This window comes from Orbicella faveolata, unplaced genomic scaffold (assembly GCF_042242905.1).
Source record: "Orbicella faveolata isolate gen_17 unplaced genomic scaffold, um_ofav_v1 contig_36, whole genome shotgun sequence".
In the NCBI taxonomy this organism is placed as follows: domain Eukaryota; kingdom Metazoa; phylum Cnidaria; class Anthozoa; order Scleractinia; family Merulinidae; genus Orbicella; species Orbicella faveolata.
The window spans coordinates 10,677,533-10,703,633 of NW_028301565.1; the positions used below are offsets into that span (position 1 = coordinate 10,677,533).

Sequence of the window (26,101 nt, forward strand, 5' to 3'; positions counted from 1 at the left end):
ACATGGTGCTAATGGACACCTGTACTATTTATGTTTTTTTTTAATGTGCCAAAATGGCTTCTTTAAACCTCGACTTTCGTTACTAACATGATTAATTAGTAATTGTTAGACCTTGTATCATACAAATCAGGATATAAACATTCTTGATACCTCAGTCCAGTTACTAATGAAGCTATTTTAGAGGACCAGCCATCAATATGGTTTGCAAGAATTTTGTACTAAAGCATTCTGAGGTATTTCTGTAATAATATACAACACAACTTATTTGGATAATGAATGGATATTGAACAAGTCTAACAGTTATTTTTATGCTGAAATGAAATAGTTACAAAACGGTTGCAATACGTTACACAACATTTATAGTAGGGTAAAGGCATTTTTGAAGTGTTACTCGTAGAAAAAAGGCATTGTCAAAATTAAATGATGAAGTAAATTACAACTACCAGAAACATTTTTAAAAGTCAGTGACACATTTGTTGCGAGCTTCTGGAGTCTAAACCCTATAGGGAGAACTTGAAAAAAATGTAATGTAATGGTCTTCATCATAAAAGTAGAATTAAAAAAATCCATTTGAACCTAAAATTTAAAAAAGGGCCAAAAAAGGTACAAATACACGCAATAAATCCTAAGGAGGAACAAAGAAATAGCTTAAAATGGAGAGGAGAGGATTATGTGTAACTTATGTTTGAGTCACTGATGCCTTTCTCCAGCAATATTTTTCTTTCTTTTGTTTTTCTTAGTTCTGATATGAATGAATTTTTTTTAGTGTTATGCCTTTTCTCCAATTCCAAATCAGCTTTTCTTGTTGACTGGATGTTGACTGGACTCTAGACTCAGTTGACTGGAAAGTGACATAAGTACTTGAGCTGCTGCATTATCATTCCACGGCTGTATCTCAGGAGAAACTGCAATTCCTGTTCAAAAATTACAACATTGAGTTGGTTTTTTTTTTACAGATCCCTCAATTGTACTGCAATTGTTTTGACAACACCTACTATTAGTTTAGTACAAATAGCTCACAGATGCTCATCCACCAATCAATCTTTCGGTTGGCTGGACATTTAGACAAGTTAGACACACAGTCAGACACACAGTTAGACAAGTTAGACACACAATCAGGTACACATGTTTTGCTCATTCTTACTGAATTTGACACATTCAGAGAGCTAATTGAGTCAGTCCATCATTGAGTTGGTCTGTCAGTGAGTGAGGGAGTGAGTTAGTGGATAGGAGAGTGAGTCAGTGATTCAGTCAGACAGAAAGCTAGTCATGTGGACAATGAGAAACTTCATCCACTTGTTTGCAAAACAGTCAAGTCAGTCAAGGATTCAGCAGGTTAGTCAAGCAGTTGATCATTCAAACAGCCAGTACATAAGTCAGGGAAAAACTTAACAATGTTCAGCAGTTGTGTCTTAAGTTTGGTCAAGTGTAAAATCGGCCCCATCAGTAAGTCTTTCATTGTTGTAGCATAAGCTAGGGGCAGGAGATCTGTGCAAGATGAATTATTTTACTTCTAATTTAAACTGATGATTTGTTGGCCGCACCAAAAGAGGGTTGCAAGACCCTATACATAGACAGAAACCTCCAGTAATCTAGAACCATGCATGTCCAAATGGGAGTCAATAAACAGGGAGTAATTGCCCTTTGTACCTGGATAGAATGGGAAGATGCCTTGATATGGAACAAAGTTTCCCTGTTGTGCCATGTTGACCAATGTTTCAAGGGTAGCCAACAGGTCAAAGTCACGTGTCTCCAGCAGAGTGTGCAGAAATATTTGAGAGACATGAGGAAATAGTGTGGAGAGAATCCATGAACATCTTGCAATCCTGCTGGGGTCTGGGGAGCTCATAGGCGACGAAAAAGCGCTCGAGTTAGGTTCAGCTGAAAGAGGTGGAGATTACCATTTTAGATAAACATGTTATGAACTGAAAAGGTTTCATTTGTGATTATGTTTCTCTTTATCTTTAAAAAGTTGTGTATTTAGAAGGGTCTGAAGGGCCTTCACCACACAATGCAGTTTCCTTCCCACAACAAAGATTAAGGATCAAACATTACAATGAGCTTTAATTTGTTTCAAATCACACAAGTGCTTCTGATTCTACTTCGAATTGATTCGACCCGTTTCTACGTACAAAGGTTATGCCATGGGTTTGGAATCGAAGTCCAGTGAAGAAATATTGGATTCGAAAAGAACTTTGCTATTCGATCTGTATGTTTCTGTGGTAGCTACATAGCTCATGTATTACAAAAGAACATTTTTTTATACTATACCGCAACATTTTAGCGCTCTTATTTCTAACGTGAATCGTTTAATAAGTTGATTAACTTAGCAAAATGCAAAGAGAGACTGAGTTCCTCCATGTTTGTACATGCCTCGAGGGTCCTAAATATGCTAAACTTGTTTTATATCTAGAAACAGTTGTTTTTCTGGTACTAAAGACCAGACGAGACGGATACCACTTGGCTTTCCCTGAATTCTAAGAAAATTACTATGAAAATTGCAAAAGTACCGTACGATTTGAATCCCTGATAGTTTACAAGTCAAGCTTTACCTTTACAAGACTGATGCGAGTGATTCAAAATCTTGTTTCAGCAAAGTATAAATCGAAGGGAGTCAAAAAACAACCAGAGTTTCTTAAAAAGGTAGAGCCGTTTTGATGAAGAAAAGTTTTCTAAATAGATTAGCTTATAGACGTTAATAACTACACAAAGCGTAAAGCTTACCTGTCGAAGCAACGCTAATGTCGTTGTAGGCTTTTTCGATATCACGAATCCCCATCTTCCGGCTATCATCTTCGTTACAATTATTCTCTATCAGTGACCGATCATCCATCTGTCTTCTTAGAGCAACTTGGGCAGCCATGATTTTCCTTCTCTGACTAATCAAAATACACTTGTTACACTCGCAATCTTTCCACTTACAAAATCTTTTGTGCCCTTTCAAAGTTGTGCGAACGCCGTGATGTTTGCATCGTGCACAGAGCGGTGTCTTCTTGGTTGATTGAAGTGTCGATCCCTTTTCAACTGACATGAATAAAACGATCTTGTGTTTAAATTTGATTTAACATATAATTTAAGGTTGACTGAAACACGTTAAGCATTTTATATCGTCGCCGTTAATTTGAAGCGACCGAACTTGCCACAAATGTTGCGTTCAATGAAAGGTGAACGGCAAAAAGCTACAAAAAGGGCGCGAAATTGTGCAACCCTTTTCCCGCCAAAAATGATCCCTACCCTAGATGTAGGCCTTTCCACTAATGTTACGTACGCTCGCCTAAATATCTTTTCGGAAATTCTCAAAAAAATCTCGTAAATGACACAAAAAAATAAATTCTGGATATCTTGGAAAACCCTCTAAATATCTCTTATTTTTGTCGTGAAAATACGCTGATTTTGAATCACATAGGCCAAAATTTTCAACGTTTTGTTGCAGTAGGGGTTGAGGAAGGAGATTCAGGCACTTCGATGTTACCAGTAAATTGCTGCTTCGATTTTGCTTTTTCGATGTTACCAGCATACGCCATTATGGTAAATTACTGCTTCAGCGCTCTTAGTGATATGGAACTACATTTTTCGAGAGGGAAATTGCTGAACTGAATTGTTTCTGGTATAGAACTGAGTATTGTTTCAAGAAAATATTAAACGACCAAAACACAGGGCTAAGCCAAAAAGAGCGACGGATGTTTCTAATTTTATATATCTCTAAATTTTTTAAATATCTTAATATTTTCTAACTATCCCCCGAAAAAACATTCGGATATTTGTGGAAAGGCCTATCCCTAGATCTCCCTACTGTTACCGTGCTATAAAGTCTAATAAAAGAAAAATCTTTCTTGGTGCATTTGAAAGTTTGAAAAACAAGGCATAAATCCACGAATTTTTATTAAAAGTACCATTCCAGTACTCATAGTATTATGACTAGGTTAACTACCGTATGCTACTTCACGTCAATTCTGTTTGTACACCAGCCTCTTGTCGTCTGCGCTTTCGGTATTCGCAACTTTCTATCCACGAAGACCACTGAGATTCTCGTCCATACAATTGAGTCCTCCAAACTTGATCATTGTAACTCTTTTTTGTATATAATGTTACAGAAGTATGTTACATGTTCCCGCAAATACTATTACATCACTCTAATTCCGAATGAACCTGAATGGCTTCCAGTTTTGAAACGTACTGAATTCATGATTCTATTGCTCACCTTCAAGGCTCCAACAGTCGTCTACAAACTACGTAAATTCAAGATTTGATAACGTGCTACTCGCCGTCTAGATCTCTTCTTCAGTCATCTTCTCATGGGCGGATCCAGGACTTTTCAGGGGAGAGCTGGTACCTTAGGGTTGAGGGACCCCAAAATGTTGCAATTCAAGGATTGTTCCTAATCGAAAACTGTCACACTAGAAATACAACCCATGCCACAATTAAAAAAAAAGCAGTATTTGCCTTGATTTGAGTGCTTGGTGTTATTTCTACCATAAAATTCACCATCTTTTTTCTTGTATTTTTTGGTTCTCCAAAAGATGGAGGCCGAGCCACCGTATTCACCCCCTAAATCCACCCCTCCTTCTACATTATTTCTGAATCCTGCCATATTTTAGTTCAAGGTCCTATGTTTCCAACTCTGAACTCTGCTACAGTCCTTGTCATAGCACCCGTTAATCAAATGTGAGTATACGATTAAGGCTGAGTGTGAGTAAAGTAATCAATTAAGTATCAGACGGGAAAAGTATCAGTGAAGTCTTGGCAGAGTATGGGTCAAGTATCAGTAAGACGTTGCCAAAGTGGCTGGCATACATTTCAGTCCAGCCTTCAGCATTCAGGACGTTTAAACTGGCTTACGGGTAGAATTTTTAGTAATGTTTTCCTAACCAAAATATAGTAACGTCATTTCCGACCAGAATTTTACTTCCGTCTTAATACCCCTGTTTAAAAATCTGTCGAGGTCTGTAGGTGCTGTAACTGAATGTCTTTACTTAGAGATCAATCAGCGGGTACTAGGAAACCATCACCGAATCAGTGAAAATCTTACTTTAACCTTTGGAGGGGGAAGGGGTGGATGGAACTCCGCTGCGGGTCTTTGATCCAACAAGACATATCACCCCCAACTTGTTGAACAAGATAGCTCGCTTTTTAGTTAAATATATACATGTCAAAATGTGGTTGCTATGGCAATGTTATATGACATGGTGAAACAGTTGGATCATATCATTCACAGGAGATGAATGAACAGCTACTGAAAGTTTTAGCATCACAGAGTAAATTGCCTTTTCAGAAAAACACTAAAATTTCAAGGGGGTGGCATCAACCACCCCACACTTTTAAGCCCAAGGATTAAGAATCTGGCCAATCAAATCATTTGTCTCTGGAGCTGCCTTTGCCTTATGCCCAGGTCTCGTGGAATGAGAAAGTTATGTTAAGAATATGTTCAAACATGTTCATTTAGCTTACAATGATAGGCTTTTTTACTAGCCTTGCTTGTGAGGGGGAAACCTAGAAAAAGAAAAAAATATCTACAGGAGCTCTCTATTTGGGTAAGTTGGTCAATGTTTAACATGTGAGACAGATTCCCTTCTCTTTCTGCTTGGTGAGAGATGAGGGGAACTCATCTCTCGCTGAGCTGAAAAAGAAGGGAATCTCTGTCTCACACAGCAGACAATGTTTCACAAGACAAGTAAACAGATCTTTTCTGCTTGTTGACCTTTATTAAACAGTTCCTAAAATGACCTTTTTACAATCCCTTAAATATTTTCTCCATTTGTTTTGATAGATGTCACAAGAACTAATCGGCTGGTTTGACTTCCATGGCTTGTTCAATCTGAGTCAAAGTATTATCCCACTGAACAAACTGTTTTGATAAGAGATTTATCTGTAAGAAATAATCAAGGAATGTATACCAGCAGTAAAGTCCTCTTGATCTCTAGGGGAACAATTGAATTCGGACAGTGATTTACTTTGAAATTGTCTTAAATTTTTTCAACAAATCTTAACGGCCATATAGCCAGAGCTTATCCCAGTTCCTCAACCATTAAGCAACTAGGAGTATTGCTACCTTTCCCTGGATGGGATGCTATTCCATCGCAGGGTTACCCTCCAGCATTAATTCACCAGTGCCCATTTATACGCCTGGGAGGAGAGAGCCGCTGTGAGAGTAAAGTGTCTTGGCCAACACAACACATGACCCTGGCCTGAGGTTGAACCCATTACACTTGATCCAGAATCCAGAGCACTATCCATAAGGCCACTGTCCTACCACACTCTAAGTCATGACACATATCAAAGGATACAATGTTGTTGTATGCTGTTAGAAGATTATGTAATCTTTCATCAACTCCAGTGAATTCTTCCTGTAACAGAACAAAACGTGACATCTGCCAGGTAAACTTTTAAGAATTGGTTCATGCTTAGCACGTACCTTTCAAGTTATAGATGACCTTATCTACATTTATATTTTGTTAAACATAACTGTGACAGATACTACCTTTTGCTGGATATGAAGTTCTACTAGTGGCTGTAGTTTGGCAGACCAGGTTGGCAAATCTATTTTTAAGTAAAAGTGGAGATGAGAATAAGAAACTGAAACATGTAGAAATGCAGATCAATGAGTGGGACATAAAATTTCATTTACATCTAAGTTACCACATCTTTAAGATGTTGTATGGATGGATGGATGTTGACTTTGTATCAAAATTATTTTTAGTCAAGTGGTGAAGCCAATATGGCAAAGTCAAGAATTGTATCAAAAGTTAAGAATAATAATAATTATTGCTTTCATAAATTATTTTGTAATTTGTTTCATTATTTTATGCATCGTTTCAGGCATCACAGTGTCTGTAATTTTGATTTATTTTTTTCTGTGGAAAGACACTACTCTGAATATTATTCATTCCACATGAAATGTCTGAAATAAAATCCATTTTTCAGGCATCAGAGTACCACGAGACTGCAATACAAGATTACAGTTACCAAGATACTGCCAGTAAATTGTCTAATGCTGGAAGTAAAACACTGTATAAGTCTTCACAAATTTAAAGGTGTCTAAAATTGTGGTGGGTTTAATGTCATTCAGAAGGTAGATGTGATTATGTTTTACCCCACAGGGAAGTATAGTTTGCTTTAATTACTTAGGTAGAAATCCTGTAAAAGATTATGCTTATCTAGAATAATGATTATTGCAACAAACCTTTGAGCGGTTCTGTCGTGACAACCTTTTTCAAGTCTTCAACTTGTCGAAGCTGATCTGCACATGCCATCAGCTGGCTCTCACCTAAGGAAGTCAACTAAATTTTATTGCAGGTATATCAAACTTGTTACAAAAGGACTGTTCATGTTCTAGGAAAAATTACGTGTCCATTTTTGCTTCCAGTTGTTGGATTCCAAGGAGCCACATGGCTCACGGCACATAACTTCAATTTCTGTAGAGAAAAGCGACTTGTAGTACTCCTATTCTCCAGATGGGATGCAAGTTTGTAGCATTTTAGTTAGGAGGTCTGTTATGTAACCTGTAAATATGCTGGCAGAGATTTCTATGATACGAAAATCAAACAATATCACAAATGTACTTTGTGATACTGTAACCCTAACCTGCTATAATTATGTCAGCTTTAGCATCATCTGTAAGTGAGGCATTTTCTAAGAACTCTGGTGAGAGGAATATCTCTAGCTCTTTCACTAAATAAAAATACAAAGAGTTCATAATGAGCTATTTTTTCTCCAGAATCATGTATTGGTATACATTGTCAGTCACAGTTTCCCGCTTATGGTGAGAACCAGCTTTTGACTCAACTTATAAGGTAGGTAAGGACAAACTTGTTACCAACCAGTCCACACAATAGGCTGATTTAGCAAGGGAATGGGAACGTCACTTGACGACGGCGCACGCAGTACAAATACCCAAATATGGTCAGATGACAACTGCAGGGCATGCGGAATAATCTGGATTCTGTTCTAATTAAACCATATTTGGGTGTTTGTACTGTGCGTGCCGTCGTCAAGTGACATTCCTGTTCCCTTGCTAAATCAGCCTAATAGGACTACTGGGACTTCCTCCTGCTTGAGATGCTAGTCTAATGTAACATTATCCTTTTGTCAGTAGTAATCATCACTCATGGGCAGAGAAGCCATATGAGATTTACAGGAATGCAGCTAATTGCCGCCTCGGCTCCCAGCTAATGTCTCCGGTTAAATAAGAGCTTATTGCCAGCTGACATCTTGCTAGAAGACTTGAGGTAACTTTTAAGGTTTGCAGCCAGAAAAGCTGGCTAAGATTGTTTTTGAGAGCCTGCTTAGTTTTTTCATGGCTGCATTCCTGGATACCCAAAACAAAACTGAGATTAATTTTAATGTTTAATGGATGTGATAGCAATCAGTATAAAAAATAAGTCATGTCAGTAACTTTTATAACTCATACTAGATAAACTTTGCTGATTAAGCATTGAGCATTTACCTGTAGCTTTTACATGTACTACACATGTCTTTAGACACCTCTGTGAAGTGTAGTAATTATACAACACAGTTGAACAAATGTCAGACCTTCCATAGCTGACCAGCCAATTTCTGATCACTTCAAGTAAGACACATGGCCCCTTACAAGTGGTCAACAGGTCAGACAGGTTCCTCTGAATAGCTGTTATTACAGTTATCAGTAGTTTGACATACAAACAAGGTGAAAGGGTCAATTCTGCTTTGTATTAACCGTGCCTGGTTCCAATGCCTTCTTAAACAAAGAAATATTTGACTGCAGACTCAACTGCAATAGCAGCTATTTATAATAGAGTTTCCATATAACGTGCGCTCTGATTGGCTGAAACAGCGTGCTTTATCAGAGAACAGAGCACAGGTTGATGACGGTAAGTTGGCTTCCAAAATTTTGCTTCGGAATTTTGACAAATTTGACCCAAATTAAACATCCCCTGTGACTCAGACAAACACAGTGGAAACGAGCTATTTTTCTGCAGTAAATATGGCTCACAGAGACCATTGTTAGCAACAGTAGTGTTAAAACTGTACTAAAATAACAAGTTTTGCTAGATTCCCGCCGACAAAACATGTACAGCTGTAGTGAAATAAACAAATTCTCAACCTAAACAGTGCTTCGATAAAGACATTATATTTGTTACAAAGGCAGAAATTATACTAAGAAGTAAAACAACAACAGAGAACAACAATTGAACTGTCTCTGTTTATGATGAGAAGCTTTATTTTTGTAAATTTACAATGAAAAATGCTCATTTGCTCAAACAACACTTACATGCAGTGTAGTAATGCTCGTTCTCTGGTCATCTTGGCGAAGTAAAGCGACGAGTGGTCAGTGCAAAACTTGCTCTGATATTCTCTTCTGTGCTCGGAGTAGAACCAGTGGGAGCCGTTAAGTCTTTCTAACTTTTATGCTAGTTCGGGCAATCTTGCTGCATGCGGCTACAAGCCGTAAATAACTGTAGCTCCTTTCAAATTCAACTCGGCATTTCGCATTTTCATCCACAAGCTTTGGGCTCCGCGTTTCGTAATTTTCACTGGAAAAGTGCTCGTTTTCATGGGCCACAATATGGCCAGATTCCTCTGGACTATAAACCTTTACCTGCCATTAGATCCGTATTTAAAAATTAACTTAAAAGCAAACTTTGAAGGCATCGTTTTTCTCTCGAAGGTCGCTCAAGCTACTCGAAACTGAAAGCTTAGCTGAAGTCCAGTTTGTGATTGACAGCTGTTGCTTCGTTAGCCAATCAAATTATTTGAACAATTCTAACAAGGATTGTGATTGGCTTATTTTAACGTGCTTTATCAGAGAACAGTGCATGGCTGACGCCACTTTTGCTCGTTTGGAAAATAAAGTTTGGTTTGAAAATTCAGCCGAATGCGTGGGGAAATCATCTGATTCTTTATCATAAAACAAATAAAGAAGCCTCGACTGTGCTCTGTTCTGTTGTAAAGCACTTGGGAAGCGGTAGAGCACTCAAGAAGTAGGGAAAAACACTCAACTACATCTCGTGTTTTCCCCTACACTTCTTTCGTGCTCTACCGCTTCCTGCGTGCTTTACAACAGAACAGAGCACAATCGAGGCTTCTTTATTTGTTAATTTTTTTCCAAAACAACTACAGTGTGTACAGTATATGTATATTCATAACCAATACCTTTTTTCCATACTGCTGCTATTCTGCCATATTTGGAGCCAATTTTATTTAGATTTTTCTGAACATTGCTCAAAGTTCCCAAACACTGAAAGAAAAATACCAAAGAATCTATTTTTAGTTGAGCTTTTGAGGATTTGATTAAGAGAAGTTCAACGTATTTAGTGTATTTATTATGAATAGGAAGTAATAGTAATCGGACTGAATGGAGTACAATTCAGCGAGTAATCGGGCAAGTAAGTTCAAAATCGGACAAACTCGTTACGTAGCTTGAGGCCAATTTGAAATTACGAGCATGATTACTCCCTGAATTGTACGACACGAGGTCCAATTACTAATTGATTGTGGCTATATCAAATTTTGGAATTAAAAATGTATTTTGAGAACTTCTTTTGAGCAAAAATGTCTGTAGCTCTTTTCATAAGTTTTGAAAACTGTAGGAAACATTGCAAAGCAAGCCATTAAAGTGTGCATAATTGGTGTGCGAATCACGTGGGTACCCAATTACAGGCATCCAAATTCAAAAGGTTCAAATTAGATACCTGTAATTGGACACCCACATGATCGCTTGCTGATTATGTAGCAAATAGGCGCGCGGAGAACCAATCACGATGGAAAATTTTGTTATAGATATGATTAAATTGGAAATTATGCCCCTGAAAACAATTAAAAGGAGTCAATATAAAGTAAGTTCCATGCACATATCATTAGCTTCTCTCTTGGTACTCTGGGTACTATAAACTTATGTGTCAACTTTCCCAGATTATACGAGTCTCCTGGATACAGGCATATCTGACATATATTTGTGGTTAAATCAGCAGAGCTCTTCTTTTAACAGTGTCTTTTAGCAGTGAGAATTGAAGTGATTTTAATTTTTTTAGGTTGACATCTCTGTATAAATAGCCTATTCTTGAATCTAATACCAGATATGAATACTTCTGGCATTGTTAACTTCTGACAACTGTCAAGAATCATACAAAACTCACAAAACTGTATGATTAACTGAACTTAAGCTTGCATTTGACGTCCTATTAACAATGTATATTGGGTTACGTATAATTTTTCTCACATAATTGTACTGCCAAGTATATATGTATATGTATATGTATATGTATATGTATATGTATATGTATATGTATATGTATATATATATGTATGTATATCTATATCTATATATATATATATATATATATATATATATATATATATATATATATATATATATATATAAAGTTAAGATGCTTCGAGCCAACAGGGATGCCACGTGTCAGAAGGATCCAAAAGGATTCGTAGTCCAAACCTCGAGTAATGAAATTTGTAGGCAATTGTGGAAAACGAGGACGGACAACTTCGAGCGAAAAAAATATATATATACAGTAAAAAATCTAAGAAATCTAAAAAAAGGTTTAAAAATTTAATAAAAATAAACGTTTCGGTCAAAGACCTTCATCAGTTGCAGTGCAAGTGAATAATAAATTACAATAACCTTAAATAAGTTTACAGTATAAAAAATGACATCATATTACAAAGATGATTACATAACAGGGCGTGGTAACACATGAAAACGAAAAAATTAACCAATGATAAACAATCGGTGATTACTAAGCGAGATACTATGACAATGCGGTACAAAACTCAAAAGACACAAACCAAATAAGAATAAATAATCGAATATAATACAAATAAGATTAATATCAAAAAAGTAACGCGATTCGTCGAGTCAGCCGAAAGTGTGAAGGGACCCGCGTGTAAAATATTCAATGTTCAAAAAAGGCGGTCCCAAAATCCCCAAACAAAGCCCTTGAAACTATGCCGCGGCAAGGCACAACAGGCGCCCTAAACAGGGCCCTTAAACAACAATAATGTAATAAATTCCCCGATGGGGGCCCCTGAGAAAACCTAGCGCTAACAAAGCTAACAAGATCCAAGGTCAGGGCCTTTGAACACCTGAACTAAGATAACCGCCAAATTTGCAAGTTATTTTTGCACTAATTGTAGTTTATTCTTTTTTTCGAGTGGAATTCCTGACGTTTGTTCAAGCCAAAAGGTGCCAGAGAGAACAACTGTGCACTCCAATATGCCTCTTTAGTGATTAAAAGCTTTTCGATGTTACTTGTATTGTTTGCATTTATCTGCACTTGATCAATACACTGGAAAGAAAAGTCGTTTAAGTCGTGCGGTGTTCTGTTGAAATGCACCGCTACCTCACAAGTCTTTTTCTTGGTCAGCATAGCAGACTTTTGGTTGCGAAATCTAACTCTAAAATCTGTTGTTGTAGAGCCAATGTATTGTAAGTTACATTTCTTACACGAAGCCAAATAAATGATATTTTTTGAATCACAGGAAAGTTTCAATCGTATCTTATAGCTCTTGCCTGTTTGAAAACTTTGGAAAGAATTTGATTCAACAAAGTAGTTGCGACAGAGATCACATCTTGTTCTTTTGCATTTAAAGCAACCCTTAACCTCAACAACCTCTTCAATCTTAGTGTTAGAGCCATAACGAGATGGCGCTAACAACTCCTTAAGGTTTTTAGATCTTCGAAAAGAGGCTATGATGGAATTTGGCGGAAAAAATTCTTTTAATTTGGGGTTGGATTCCAAAATACCTAGGTGTTTTCTGATGATGCGACCAACATCAGGTAAATTTGGATTAAATGCTGTTACAAATGGAAACAATTTCTTCTCAGCTTTGGCACGAGTTCTAAGTAAGTCAGTTCTAGATGTAGTTAAGGCTTTAGAAAATTGATCTTCCACTAGTTTTGTGGGATAACCCTGATTGACTAGATAACCCTTGTATTCAGTTGTTCTCTCGGCAAGAAATACTTGTTCAGAGCAGTTTCTCTGTAACCTAGTTGCTATGCCATAAGGGATAGCCTTGAAAACGTGTTTGGGGTGAGCACTTGATGGTGGAAGATACAAGTGGCTATCAGTTGGCTTTGAATAAACGTCTGTCTGGATGAAACCCCCGATGAGATGTAAAGTTAAATCTAGCACGTGAAGCTCGCGTTCAGAAAAAACTAATTCAAATTTAATGGTAGGATATAGGGAATTTATAAAGTCAGTAAACTCATGCAGTGCAGGAAGGCCTTGTTGCCAGAGATCAAAAACTAGGTTACAGAGAAACTGCTCTGAACAAGTATTTCTTGCCGAGAGAACAACTGAATACAAGGGTTATCTAGTCAATCAGGGTTATCCCACAAAACTAGTGGAAGATCAATTTTCTAAAGCCTTAACTACATCTAGAACTGACTTACTTAGAACTCGTGCCAAAGCTGAGAAGAAATTGTTTCCATTTGTAACAACATTTAATCCAAATTTACCTGATGTTGGTCGCATCATCAGAAAACACCTAGGTATTTTGGAATCCAACCCCAAATTAAAAGAATTTTTTCCGCCAAATTCCATCATAGCCTCTTTTTGAAGATCTAAAAACCTTAAGGAGTTGTTAGCGCCATCTCGTTATGGCTCTAACACTAAGATTGAAGAGGTTGTTGAGGTTAAGGGTTGCTTTAAATGCAAAAGAACAAGATGTGATCTCTGTCGCAACTACTTTGTTGAATCAAATTCTTTCCAAAGTTTTCAAACAGGCAAGAGCTATAAGATACGATTGAAACTTTCCTGTGATTCAAAAAATATCATTTATTTGGCTTCGTGTAAGAAATGTAACTTACAATACATTGGCTCTACAACAACAGATTTTAGAGTTAGATTTCGCAACCACAAGTCTGCTATGCTGACCAAGAAAAAGACTTGTGAGGTAGCGGTGCATTTCAACAGAACACCGCACGACTTAAACGACTTTTCTTTCCAGTGTATTGATCAAGTGCAGATAAATGCAAACAATACAAGTAACATCGAAAAGCTTTTAATCACTAAAGAGGCATATTGGAGTGCACAGTTGTTCTCTCTGGCACCTTTTGGCTTGAACAAATGTCAGGAATTCCACTCGAAAAAAAGAATAAACTACAATTAGCGCAAAAATAACTTGCAAATTTGGCGGTTATCTTAGTTCAGGTGTTCAAAGGCCCTGACCTTGGATCTTGTTAGCTTTGTTAGCGCTAGGTTTTCTCAGGGGCCCCCATCGGGGAATTTATTACATTATTGTTGTTTAAGGGCCCTGTTTAGGGCGCCTGTTGTGCCTTGCCGCGGCATAGTTTCAAGGGCTTTGTTTGGGGATTTTGGGACCGCCTTTTTTGAACATTGAATATTTTACACGCGGGTCCCTTCACACTTTCGGCTGACTCGACGAATCGCGTTACTTTTTTGATATTAATCTTATTTGTATTATATTCGATTATTTATTCTTATTTGGTTTGTGTCTTTTGAGTTTTGTACCGCATTGTCATAGTATCTCGCTTAGTAATCACCGATTGTTTATCATTGGTTAATTTTTTCGTTTTCATGTGTTACCACGCCCTGTTATGTAATCATCTTTGTAATATGATGTCATTTTTTATACTGTAAACTTATTTAAGGTTATTGTAATTTATTATTCACTTGCACTGCAACTGATGAAGGTCTTTGACCGAAACGTTTATTTTTATTAAATTTTTAAACCTTTTTTTAGATTTCTTAGATTTTTTACTGTATATATATATTTTTTTCGCTCGAAGTTGTCCGTCCTCGTTTTCCACAATTGCCTACAAATTTCATTACTCGAGGTTTGGACTACGAATCCTTTTGGATCCTTCTGACACGTGGCATCCCTGTTGGCTCGAAGCATCTTAACTTTATATATATATATATATATATATATATATATATATATATATATATATATATATATATATATATACATATATATATATATATATACATATATATATATATACATAGATATATACATATATACATAGATATATACATATATACATACATATATATATATATATATATATATATATATATATATACATATATATATATATATATATATATATATATATATATATATATTTCTGTATTTGCATGTGCCATATTGTACAAGGTATGCTTAACTATAATGCGTATTCCGTAATCACTCAAAAATTAATTTACAACCACCCCAATTTGATCCATCTCATCTACGATCAACAAGCTTTTCAATATTTGCAAAGTAGCAATCCACTAATTTGATTACATCCCACGACCAGGACAAAGTAATATAGTTACCGATGAACCCTTGAGATTAAGAACGTCTTCTTCACTGGAAAGTACTCGTCTTTCGAGCTCTGATATTCGTTTCTCAAGAACATCAACTGCCGCTCCTTTTTCTTTGGCAGCCATCTTGTTTGTATGATTGAGAGTTGCTAGCGCCCGCAGAGCAAAAGCGGTAGTTGAATATGTCATGTAAGACTCACCAAGTGAACGTGTTACATAACCCCAAGGAAGATGGCTGCGAAGACTCAGAGAGTTCATCACACCATTCACTGGTTTCGTAAAGGCCTCCGATTACATGACAACCAGTCTCTGAGGGAAGCGTGTGAGACGAGTTTAACCCTCAGACCGGTTTATTTTATTGACCCAGACTACGTAAAACATGGAAACATGGGGTTCAATCGTTGGCGATTTCTGATTCAGTCACTCAACGATCTGGACAACAATTTGAAGAGTTTGGGATCTAGGTAAGAGAAAACAGTTAGTTTCTCTTGCACCTTGACCTGGCCACGTCTGAGCTTGTTATTTTTATTGGTGATAATACCTTGTTGGAAAAAGTGGAAAACATTTGTATAGAATGCACTGTAGATTAATCCAAGAAAAGTACGGATTTGGAACCCCCGGCTGCATGCCGGAACCCAACAGACAGAGCCCTGTTTTCAGAGCTGTATGTTTACAAATTGACTTTTTGGTTATTGAATAATGTTTTCTGTCTGAGACGTGAATGCCTGATGAAAGTCTGTGAATATGTTTAGTTTTTAATCTACCACTTTTATGGTTTTGCCAAAATCTATTTCCAATTTCAGAACAAAAATATGGCAAATTATATGATCCAATTTCAGAGCAAAACAGCAGTGGTACATATCTTTATTATATGGCCAGCTCCGTGAGCGGGCAAGATGAATCAAATCCTGCACTGTGATTGGCTACCCAAGCAGGCAAGATGGAGCTATCTTGCCCGCTCGGGACTACCCACCGTGTCCCGCAAGAAAAATTTACCCGAAAGCCATACAATAACTCCTTTATTGACCAAGCTTGTTCGGTGAAGATGGCTGGATATTGGCCTCGTTCTTTTTTTTTGCGAGTTTATGGACCTCGACTCCGTCTCGGTCCATAAACACGCAAAAAAAGAACTTGGCCAATATCCAGCCATCTTGACCTCACACTTGGTCAATAACCCATTTATAATATATACATTTAGGTCAGCCTAAAAGCATAGCTCCTGGGCCGGGTTGTTCATAGCCCGATTAAACTAACCCAGGAAAAGGTAGAATTTTGATTTGAGTTTTGTAACTTTGCAGTGAGGTTTTCTGTATATTGTTTGGCCTTCTGTTTTGAGTTTTAATAATCACCATATACACAAAACAAAGGAGCAAAAAAAATTTGTACAGAAGAAATACTTATAATTCCGTTAACTTTTAATCCTGGGTTAGCGTTAACCCACTTCCCAACAATCCTGCCCTGTTTTCAACAAGTTAACCTGACATGAGCCCGCAATCCAATCAAAAACCAGCACTTGGTCAGCAGTCAACTTCAAAAAAACACGTGATCTTGATGAGCTGTAAACTTTAGCCTGCGATATGGTCATGTGATACTGGTCAGCAGATACCTTGTTTTGACAGGTGTCAATTGATCGTAACATGGATGTCCAATATCAAAGAAGTGCATGATAAACCAAGACTGTCAACCTATTATTTGGAGTGTGGCCGCCATGTTGCACGACTCCGTCATCACCGTCGCTGTCGTTGCCGTCATTGTGCGTACGCACCCACAAGCAATACCACTATCCATGATAACCATGAGAAAATCAACTCATGGGTTTCCTTTTCTTTCCTATATGAATATGGGGCTCTGCTTGGCGGCCCTTTGGGCCGCCGGAGGTCCACTATAATACAGCTTATAGGGAAGTATTCCACCCACCTAACCCTAGCCTTGCTCTTCCACCTCCTTGCAGGACAGACCTGGAATAAATCAACAGTGAATAAAAAGCATAAAGTCCCTCTTTAGCCATTTTTCAAACTACTAGGAACTGCTATCAATTTGTTAAATAATGCAATCTTCTTTATCATAGATTATTTGTTATTCAAGGGAAGCCTGAGTTAGAGTTGCCGAGACTGTTCAAAGCATGGAGGATCACAAGATTGACATTTGAGGTTGATCATGAGCCAGATGGAAGACAACGGGATTCAAAGATTTGTGAACTTGCTTCTGAAGCTGGGATTGAAGTTGAGACTAGAGTTTGTCACTCACTTTATGACTTGGATAAGTAAGTGACAACCTTAGAAATTTGAAAATCTGATTCTCAGTAAGCCAGCTAATAGGTAAGGAGGCGGAGGAAAACATAGGAGTGAAGTAGGTTACAAGTCTCTGTAAGGCAACAAAAGAGAGGACAGGAGTAATTTATCCAAGTTACCTGGAACTGAATGATGTAGAAAAAAGGAAACAAAAGTGGTTGATGTTTTTGACTAGATATGATATCTCCTAAAATGTGTTTCAGAATTTAGTATAGTTTTGGTTAAACTCATCGCAAATAGATGAGCTTGGGAACTGGTGCCTTAAAGGTTAGCGGGGTGCCAAAGCCATAAGCCGCTAGGAGGTATCCATGGCAACCCTGGAAAGCAGGAACCACCCAATGAGCGTCCGCTAACCGGCACCGTCACACTGAAAGAAATTCAGTGGAATCTACTTACCTGAAGAATACTTACCCTGACCAAGAACAAAACGGGAGGGAGGAGAGGGTGCAAGAATCCGCAATGATTCGCGAGCAAAGCAGTGCAACTGATCCGCAACAATCAGCAGAATACACTACAACACTATTATGCAATGAACCATAAACCCCTGCAAAACCCCTGAAGGCCGCCCCACAGGTCACGTACTCCCAAACGCGGAAACCGCTGGCTGCATAAGCTCATATTTAACTTGCCTAAATGATATTAGCTGGATGGGCACACTAGCTAGTTGCATTAGCTCGAGTTTAACCTTGCCTAAATGATATTTAGCCACATTAAAATGTCTTGAAAAGCTGTTTTGCCACAAGGGCATGCCACAAACCCCTTCTCTTGATCCACCACCCTCCCCTAGACCAGCACAGCAATTGACACCCAAGTAATTAAATTTTAGGGTTATTGAAAAAAATGGTGGAGCAGCTCCCTTAACATACAAGAAGCTTTGCTCTGTGGTGTCGTCAATGGGACCACCTTTGAAGCCTGTTCCTGCTGTGGATGAGCAATTGTTTGATGGTTGTTCTACTCCAGTTGATGATGAAAATGAGTATAAGTTGCCAACACTAGAGGAGCTTGGAATTGAAATGCCTGAAGAATCAAGCACTGTCCTTTTTCCTGGTGGTGAAACAGAAGCTCTTCGACGGCTAGATGAACACATGGAGAAAGAGGTGTGCATTTTATGGCCTGAATGTAACTTATATCTCTCTAATCCTAATGGCAGCTAGCTTTCAAAATTTTTCCATCAAAAATTTCTCCAGCTATCCAAATTGGTTATTTGGTAAATTGAACATTTTAATTGACTAATTCTGGAAATTTCCCTTAAGAAACAGTTTGTCAACAACTGTTTAACTGGGGTTTTTATAACACTTTTTATTCCAACGATCTTAAGTTATGTGTGGTTAGCAGAATAAAAGCTATTGCTGCTTTTTAAATAAAATTTTCTTGCAACACAGATGAAGGTATCTCCTTAGTGAAACCTGTCTTGGACCAGCATATTTCTGTTAAAGGCATTTGTTAATTAGTTTTTGCTTGCACTTACAGGATTGGGTGTGTAAGTTTGAGAAGCCTAACACATCACCCAACAGCCTTCAACCTAGTACCACTGTTCTTAGTCCATATGTCATGTTTGGCTGCCTCTCGGCAAGACTGTTTTATCACAGATTATCTGAAGTGTACTCACGAGTAAGTTGTGGTCAGGCTTTTAGTAGAAAATAAAAGGAAATGGTCATTTTACAAATGAATGCTTTTAATTGCCCTTTCATGGTTAACTTGTTTCTCATTTACACTACAATGTTCTCCAATGTAGATGCAGGGCAATTTTGAGCAGAAATTACAACATTGCCCAAAATAGTCTCACATGCATGTTGGATTGCATTGTAATGCAAAGTAAAAAAGTTAACTGCAAAAGAGCCATTGGTCAATGTACTGGGAATTTTTGGGAGTTTACAATGTATCTCCATTAATCTTCATAGCTAGGTTAACTATATATAGGATTATCAATAGTTAAATGAATGCATTTCTTTAGAAATGAAAGGTTCACTTGTAAGCCATTACTAAGCTATTCTTTAGATAAGTAAGAAAGGAAAAATGCTAATGAAAAGAGACTAAGGCTTAGAGAACTTACAGAAATTATAGACATGGTAACCTCATGTTAGTAATAGTAACAATTGTACTATGAAACTAGAACCATGCCCAGTGTATACTTCTGACAAGCCTCTGTTGTTAGGCCAAGAAACACTCCAGTCCTCCTGTTTCCCTACATGGACAGCTCTTATGGCGAGAATTCTTCTTCACTGCTGCATATGCAACTCCCAACTTCAATAGAATGGAGGGTAACCCTGTCTGCCTGCAAGTCCCATGGGATACCAATCCAGAGTTTGTCAAAGCTTGGTCTGAGGTATGGTGGGAATACTTGACAACTATGGCACCACTAGAATGCGATGAAGTTTCACCAGTTGCATGAGTTGTATGAGTAGACAAGGTGCCTTGCTTAATGACATGCACTTTCACCACTTGCAATGGAATGACTTAATTTCACCGGAAAGTACCACATCCACCACTTGAACCAATCATACCAATTGTAAGCCTTATGTTATGACTTGTGCAGGTCATACCACTCGAATTACTTGAATCATAGTTTTTATGACTTGAACAACTGGTGAGAATTAGACATGCATGGAAGATGTTCATGTGGCAAGTTTCTACAAAGTTGTACTTAGAAATAATTAGGAGCAAATTAAATATGTTTGGAATACTCTTGGAAAATACATTGACATTTTGAGATGTGGCTAATTTATTGTTTTGATCTGACATGTGTTTGCATTATTGTCTACTGTATCAGTAGAATCCTTAGTGCCATAGTTTTTTTTAAGCCGCTAGTTTTTTTTAAGCTGATAGTTTTTTTTAAGAATGATAGCCAGCAAGGAAAAATGCACAAATAAGCCACTAAAATCTTGATACAACTGCAGTACTGTACATGTAGCCAAACTATGACAGCCTGAAGTAAATAGATTACATCCTTTGTTGGTCCAGACTAGCAAATGATGCATGGTTCTTATTCTCTCTTTCTGTGTGTCTTTCTCAAGGATTTGCAACCCTCTGATAAATTCATTGACCTTATTTAGCCAATCACAATCTAAGAATTATGGACAACATGCCTATGGTGAGAAATCAACCGCTGGCTGCGTGAACTTTAGAATCACACGTCTGAGATTGGTCAGTGAGAGTAATTGGCTCCATTGTTGGTCGGGAGAAATTTTGTCAAAACTGTTGTTAAGTGGCAACAGTATGGAATGGAATGTGACTCAAATGTTTGTTAAATCTGCAATGAGTCAACATCTTGTTTGTTTTCATGTAGGCTCGCACTGGGTATCCCTTCATCGATGCCATCATGACTCAACTGAGGAGGGAAGGATGGATACATCATTTGGCACGTCATGCTGTAGCATGTTTTTTGACCAGAGGAGACTTATGGATCAGCTGGGAGGAAGGACTGAAGGTGAAGAACATTCAGTTCTAACTGCACAAGACCCACCATCTTTTTCACAATGTTTCATGCAATCTCCACCTCACAAATGAGTTATCTGGCTCCTAGATGCAATCCCAAACTAGGTTACTGTTGTCTGATCAAACATCATGGGAGATGCATCTACAACAGAAGAATTTTTTTTGGTAAAAACAGTAGAGACATATAGAATTTGGAAAAGTCTGCTTTGAGACTTCCTAAAGATGGTAACGCCATTGGTTTATTGCAGGTGTTTGAGAAGTATCTTCTTGATCATGACTGGAGTTTGAATGCTGGGAACTGGATGTGGTTATCTGCAAGTGCCTTTTTTCATGCTTACTTCAGGGTATACAGTCCTGTAGCATTTGGCAAGAAAACTGATCCTAATGGAGATTATATCAAGTAAGTTTAATTTGAAAACTGATGGCTTGAATCATAGCTCTAAAACAAGAAATCAAAACAATCTGTGGACACATTCTACTGACTGTGGATCAACATCAAGTCTGTTCCCATGTAAGGATTGTATTGAGGAGCCAGATGGACATGCAGGCATTTGTCAAGTTACCCCAACAGTTGCCAGTAGCAATTTATACACCAGACCTGAGTAAAGTGAGACACTGCTAGATAGAGTGGCATCCTCAAGACTACAGCACAACAATCCCATCCAGGCTTGAGCATGGACCAGCCACCAACTGATTGTGTATCTTGGCATATTGAAGCAAACAAAGGGAACTACTGGGTTTTTGACAAAAGGAATCAGATCTTCCCATCATTTTAACATCCATCTTGTTGTTCTTCAAATCTTATAATAAGTCTTAGAGTGAGCAAGGGCACTACCAATGGTCAAACTATCACAATAGTGAAGAAACATATCTGACAGGCAGACAGCCACATTTAGAACAGTCAAATGAATATTAATAGGTACTTTCTAGGCTGTTGGCAGCTGGTCTTTTCTCTCAAGGTCAGAGAAGTGTTCATCTGTGAACATGAAAAAGGGGACAAAAAGGGGTTAGGGCAAGACATGAGTGAGTCATGAGTCTTGTGTCAATCCCTTCTTGTCTCAAATGTCTCGCCTCTTACTCTCTGTCTAATTTAAAAAGAAAAACAGACTGCCAGTAGTTGGTCTTAGTCTTGTAATTAAATGTAATTAAATTGCCTTAGTTTGTTTCTAGTTCAAAGCTAAATTTCAGGCCACAATCCCATTGTGTTTTCATGTTCCTCATCTATATATCTATAACTCATATGTTGGTAAACTTTGATTATTTGAAGGTAATTCTGTTAATGATATTTCTTGTGTCATCTTTTGTAGGAAGTATATACCAGTTTTAAAGAAATATCCTCCAAAATACATCTACGAGCCTTGGACTGCCCCACAAAGTGTACAAAAAGCAGCAGGGTGTGTTATTGGTAAAGACTATCCTCGTCCAATTGTAGATCACAAAGTGGTTGTGAAGACCAACATTACACGGATGAAAAAAGCTAGAGCAGACCATTATGGTGAAAGTATAGATGAAGGTAACTTATTCTTGAAGTATGAAGTGGTTCCTGCTCCTCTCTCTGGTATGCTCTTTAATAAGTATTGTAAATCCCTGACTTAAATTTGTCATAATTTGTAATAAATGTCCTAAAAAAAACCTCAAAGCAAGCAAGAGAAAAATCAACAACAAACCAAACACACCAGGTGGTGTATTGACAGTTTTTTTGTTATTTTTTGCCTGTCCTTCAAGAGATATCACTTTCTTATCGATGTCATTAACTAAGACAGTGTCTGATAGATAGTACTTTTCTATTTTTTTTCCCAGACCTTGACAACAAAAGTAAAAGTTCACCAACTAAGAGGAAGAATAACAAACAGTCTCCAACAAGCAGCAAGTTAAGGAAAATAACTGATTTCACAAAGAAGTGATGGCTCTCATTCGATTGTCTATATTTTAAACATGACATTAGCTTAGTTTGAATGATGGCACCTTGTGCCGAGTTCTTTTTATTTCTTAACTGCTCTGAACCCATCAAATGGACTATTTTACTATAAGTCTCTGCATGCATGTACTTCAGCGGTTAGAGCACCAGCCTGTATTTGAGAGTTCACAGGTTCAAATCCTGTCATGAACTCAGAGTTTTTCTTTAGTTTTGTCTAATAGGTCAACATTTACTATAACCAGTTTCTTAGGGGTTGCATTTGTTTTCAATAAATCATTATCAGTATCTATTACTGTGTTACTAACCCCACATTTATTAAAGAGAATGGAAAAAGTTAAGTGTTTTCTGTGATTTATTGCTTTTCCGTCTCTCTTGTGAAGCACCATACACAAGAAGTGATATTTCCTCGTTTCAGTTATACATTAACCAGGAAGTTTTAAAATGAACAGATGAAACACCCAATACCATTTTCTGTGATAAAGCTATTCTTCTATTCCTGCATTGCCATGCCTCTATTCTTCTATTCCTGCATTGCCATGCCTCCACCGTGTTAATGCAAGAGTTGACTGTGTGCCAGATGGAAAACAAGCAGTGTGGAAGTTGTGAAATAATGAGATGAATTATTATAAATTATATTTTATTTTTTTCGTATTATTTGACACATGAAAGTTTGGGAGAACTTGAAAAAGCTGTGGAAACACTCGCCTGACAGCTTGTGTTCCCACAGCATTTCTTGCTCTCCCAAACTTTCATTTGTGTTTCTATTTAACAATTAGATGAGCTTGAGATTTCCATTGCGTGATAGTTGACAAGGGCGCAGCCCCAGCCAACTATCATGCATAGAAATACAGAGGTAATATATCAAACAGAAAGATCATGTTTGACCACATTTTTGAACACTGAGAAGAGATTTGAAAATATGACGCGCAGTGGAGTATTTTTGATGAACTTCGAGGTAGCCTGCGAACAGGCTCTCGGCAAGGACGGAAAAACTTTCAGTGAGCGCGAAACAGAAGAATTCAGAGAGCAAAGTGATCGGGATGTGGAAAGGGGAGCCTGTAGACTTTGTTTTTGATGTGCCTATCTGCCCTTGGTGATAAGCCTGTACCAAATCAGTCAATGAGGTAATTAGACCTGTCAAGAAGCTACATTTTCGGTACTTGCAAACAGTTCTAATCGAGCTAATCAAATAGTCGGGCCAGGCGTCATAATACAGAGTGCAAGTAAGCAACATGTTCACGGAATATTTCTCTTCCGTGAACATGTTGCTTACTGGCACTCTGTATTATGACGCCAGTACTTTAAGAGCTTAAAACATATTTTGCAATACTGAAATGAGCCTAAAGAAATTATAGGCACATGACAGAGGTGTCAAACTCTGCGAAGCGACATGCAAATAACAGCGGAAAGTCCGGAAACCATGCCTTTGACCTCTAAAAAAAATTGCTATAGCACCACCGAATGGCTCCACTCCACTAGCTTCTACTTAAGATTCCTCCTCGTAAAAGAGCATAAAGTACCCTTCAGAATCACTTGTGAAATAACGAGAGGTTGAGAGACCGAAACTTAAAAGAGAACGCCATTGTATACTTGACAGTACAACTAATACACCAAGCCCTCTCATTGTGGACTGCATGATGTCATGTTGATTTAGCTGGCAGAGTATTTTCAATGGCATGGTATGAAATAGTAATGCAACACTTTCTTGTGGTATACCATGGAATATCCCACTTGTCAGTGATTAGTAGTTTCTTGGTATACACACTCACTAAAGGCTTGTGTGTATACGAGGAAAATAAAAGTGACTCGTGGGATATTCATGGTATACTACTCAAAAGTGTTGGATAACTAGTATGTATTACTGAGTACCAAAACTAGCACTTAAGACAAGTTCAAAACAGCGTAACATGCCAGTAAATAATTCACAAATTCAGGTTATCTGTAACTAGATGAATAGTATGATTGTTCAAGTTCAAATAAATTGAGAGCAAGTTCTTGTTTGAGGTTTAAAAGCTGCTGATCCGTTTGATTGGTCATCTCCTGAAATGTATTGCTTCGTTCAGAGATACTGGCGTTCACTGATGGAAAGTCATTCAAAATGAGAAACTCCTTCATGTCAGACACAAGCTTCATCAGTGATTCACCTGCCCTTACCTGAAAAAAAAGGTTTCAATTTTATTTACATAATAAGGGCTCTTGACTGGTATATCAACTTGAGGGTTAAGTCACATTCGCAGCTATCCAAACTGCACTTGCCAGCCATGGTAGTATAGTAGCCATATGCGTACATGAGTAGTTTCGTTTGCTCTTTGTTCATTGGTGGATCCAGACCTTGAGGGTGCTTGCCCTGCCAGTTTTTCTTCCTTCTGCAATTTCTTTTTAACCAAAATAAGGGGAAGCCTGAGTCCCCTGACCCCTCCCCTAGATCCGCCACTGTTGTTAATTTGTCTTTTACGTAATTTGTATTCACCTATGCTGTAAATGTGTCACCTGAGCACCCTGCTGACCACCACTGCCGGATTAGCAAGGTAAAGGCAATTATATTAATTAAGTGAAAGTTGTTGCCCACTGACCGCACTAAACTATGACTTATGACAAGTCTATGTTGACCTATAAATTATGACACTCGGTTAACTTACAATGTTGGCAGCTCTGACGTTGACTTCATACTGATCCTGAGCTGACTGTGTTAGCCGTGATACTTGAGTTTCATTTTCAACCTTTGAGCAATACACACAGTAACAGACTTGGTTAACTGAGAATCAGAGAATCAGTATAGTAGGCATTCACGTGCAAGCTTACCTTAGAAGATTTCACAATTTCTGTGAAGTTATCCAGGATTGATTTTACATCATCCTTCAGGCGTTTCGTGTACGACTTCAGAAGAGTTTCTTTACTCTGGGGCAAAATCCTGCTTGGTTGTGACATCACCTGTAAAATCGAAAAGCGATAAACGATGCCTAGCAGAGCATTTGTTAAAACTTAAAAATTATACTCGAACAAAGACTGATTTCATCGTTCTCTCTCCACCATATGTTTGCCAAATTATCCGTCAAAACGATCAATCTCAATACACTTTACCTACAATATTCCGTGATCTCGTGTTCTCCGAAAAAGCACGACAGCGTCGTAAATTTTATCCGAAAACATTGTCAGCCATGTTGAATTTTTCCCATTTTAACCGCGCGTAG

General features: G+C 37.8%; 4 protein-coding genes across 5 annotated transcripts; 1 reads left to right on the top strand and 3 right to left on the bottom strand.

Moving 5' to 3' along the window:
* Window positions 1–368: 368 nt before the first annotated feature.
* LOC110066375 (uncharacterized) lies at window positions 369–5,617 on the bottom strand. The gene is made up of 3 exons (XM_089275456.1): window positions 2,725–5,617; window positions 1,651–1,881; window positions 369–914 (listed from the first exon to the last, which is right to left on the bottom strand). The coding sequence occupies exons 1-3, from the start codon at window positions 3,029–3,031 to the stop codon at window positions 793–795; spliced, it is 660 nt and encodes a 219-aa protein (XP_089131582.1). The 5' UTR covers window positions 3,032–5,617; the 3' UTR covers window positions 369–792.
* A 65-nt stretch (window positions 5,618–5,682) lies between these two features.
* LOC110066348 (dynactin subunit 3-like) lies at window positions 5,683–15,485 on the bottom strand. The gene is made up of 7 exons (XM_020773573.2): window positions 15,279–15,485; window positions 10,129–10,213; window positions 7,582–7,668; window positions 7,181–7,264; window positions 6,479–6,537; window positions 6,285–6,344; window positions 5,683–5,866 (listed from the first exon to the last, which is right to left on the bottom strand). The coding sequence occupies exons 1-7, from the start codon at window positions 15,453–15,455 to the stop codon at window positions 5,780–5,782; spliced, it is 639 nt and encodes a 212-aa protein (XP_020629232.2). The 5' UTR covers window positions 15,456–15,485; the 3' UTR covers window positions 5,683–5,779.
* Window positions 15,474–23,248, top strand: LOC110066347 (cryptochrome-1-like). Its single transcript, XM_020773572.2, has 9 exons — window positions 15,474–15,730; window positions 17,335–17,529; window positions 18,384–18,654; window positions 19,028–19,168; window positions 19,713–19,883; window positions 20,844–20,984; window positions 21,241–21,392; window positions 22,300–22,505; window positions 22,793–23,248. Exons 1-9 carry the CDS (start codon window positions 15,498–15,500, stop codon window positions 22,894–22,896), a joined length of 1,614 nt encoding a protein of 537 aa, XP_020629231.1. The 5' UTR covers window positions 15,474–15,497; the 3' UTR covers window positions 22,897–23,248.
* Window positions 23,245–26,092, bottom strand: LOC110066355 (mediator of RNA polymerase II transcription subunit 22-like). 2 transcript variants are annotated; one of them, XM_020773582.2, is made up of 4 exons: window positions 25,992–26,092; window positions 25,713–25,841; window positions 25,550–25,630; window positions 23,245–25,064 (listed from the first exon to the last, which is right to left on the bottom strand). In XM_020773582.2, exons 2-4 carry the CDS (start codon window positions 25,836–25,838, stop codon window positions 24,846–24,848), a joined length of 426 nt encoding a protein of 141 aa, XP_020629241.1. In that variant the 5' UTR covers window positions 25,839–25,841; window positions 25,992–26,092; the 3' UTR covers window positions 23,245–24,845. The 2 variants fall into 2 exon arrangements, with proteins under 2 accessions (XP_020629241.1, XP_020629242.1); XM_020773583.2 differs by having other exon boundaries at window positions 25,996–26,082.
* Between the last annotated feature and the right edge of the window lie 9 nt (window positions 26,093–26,101).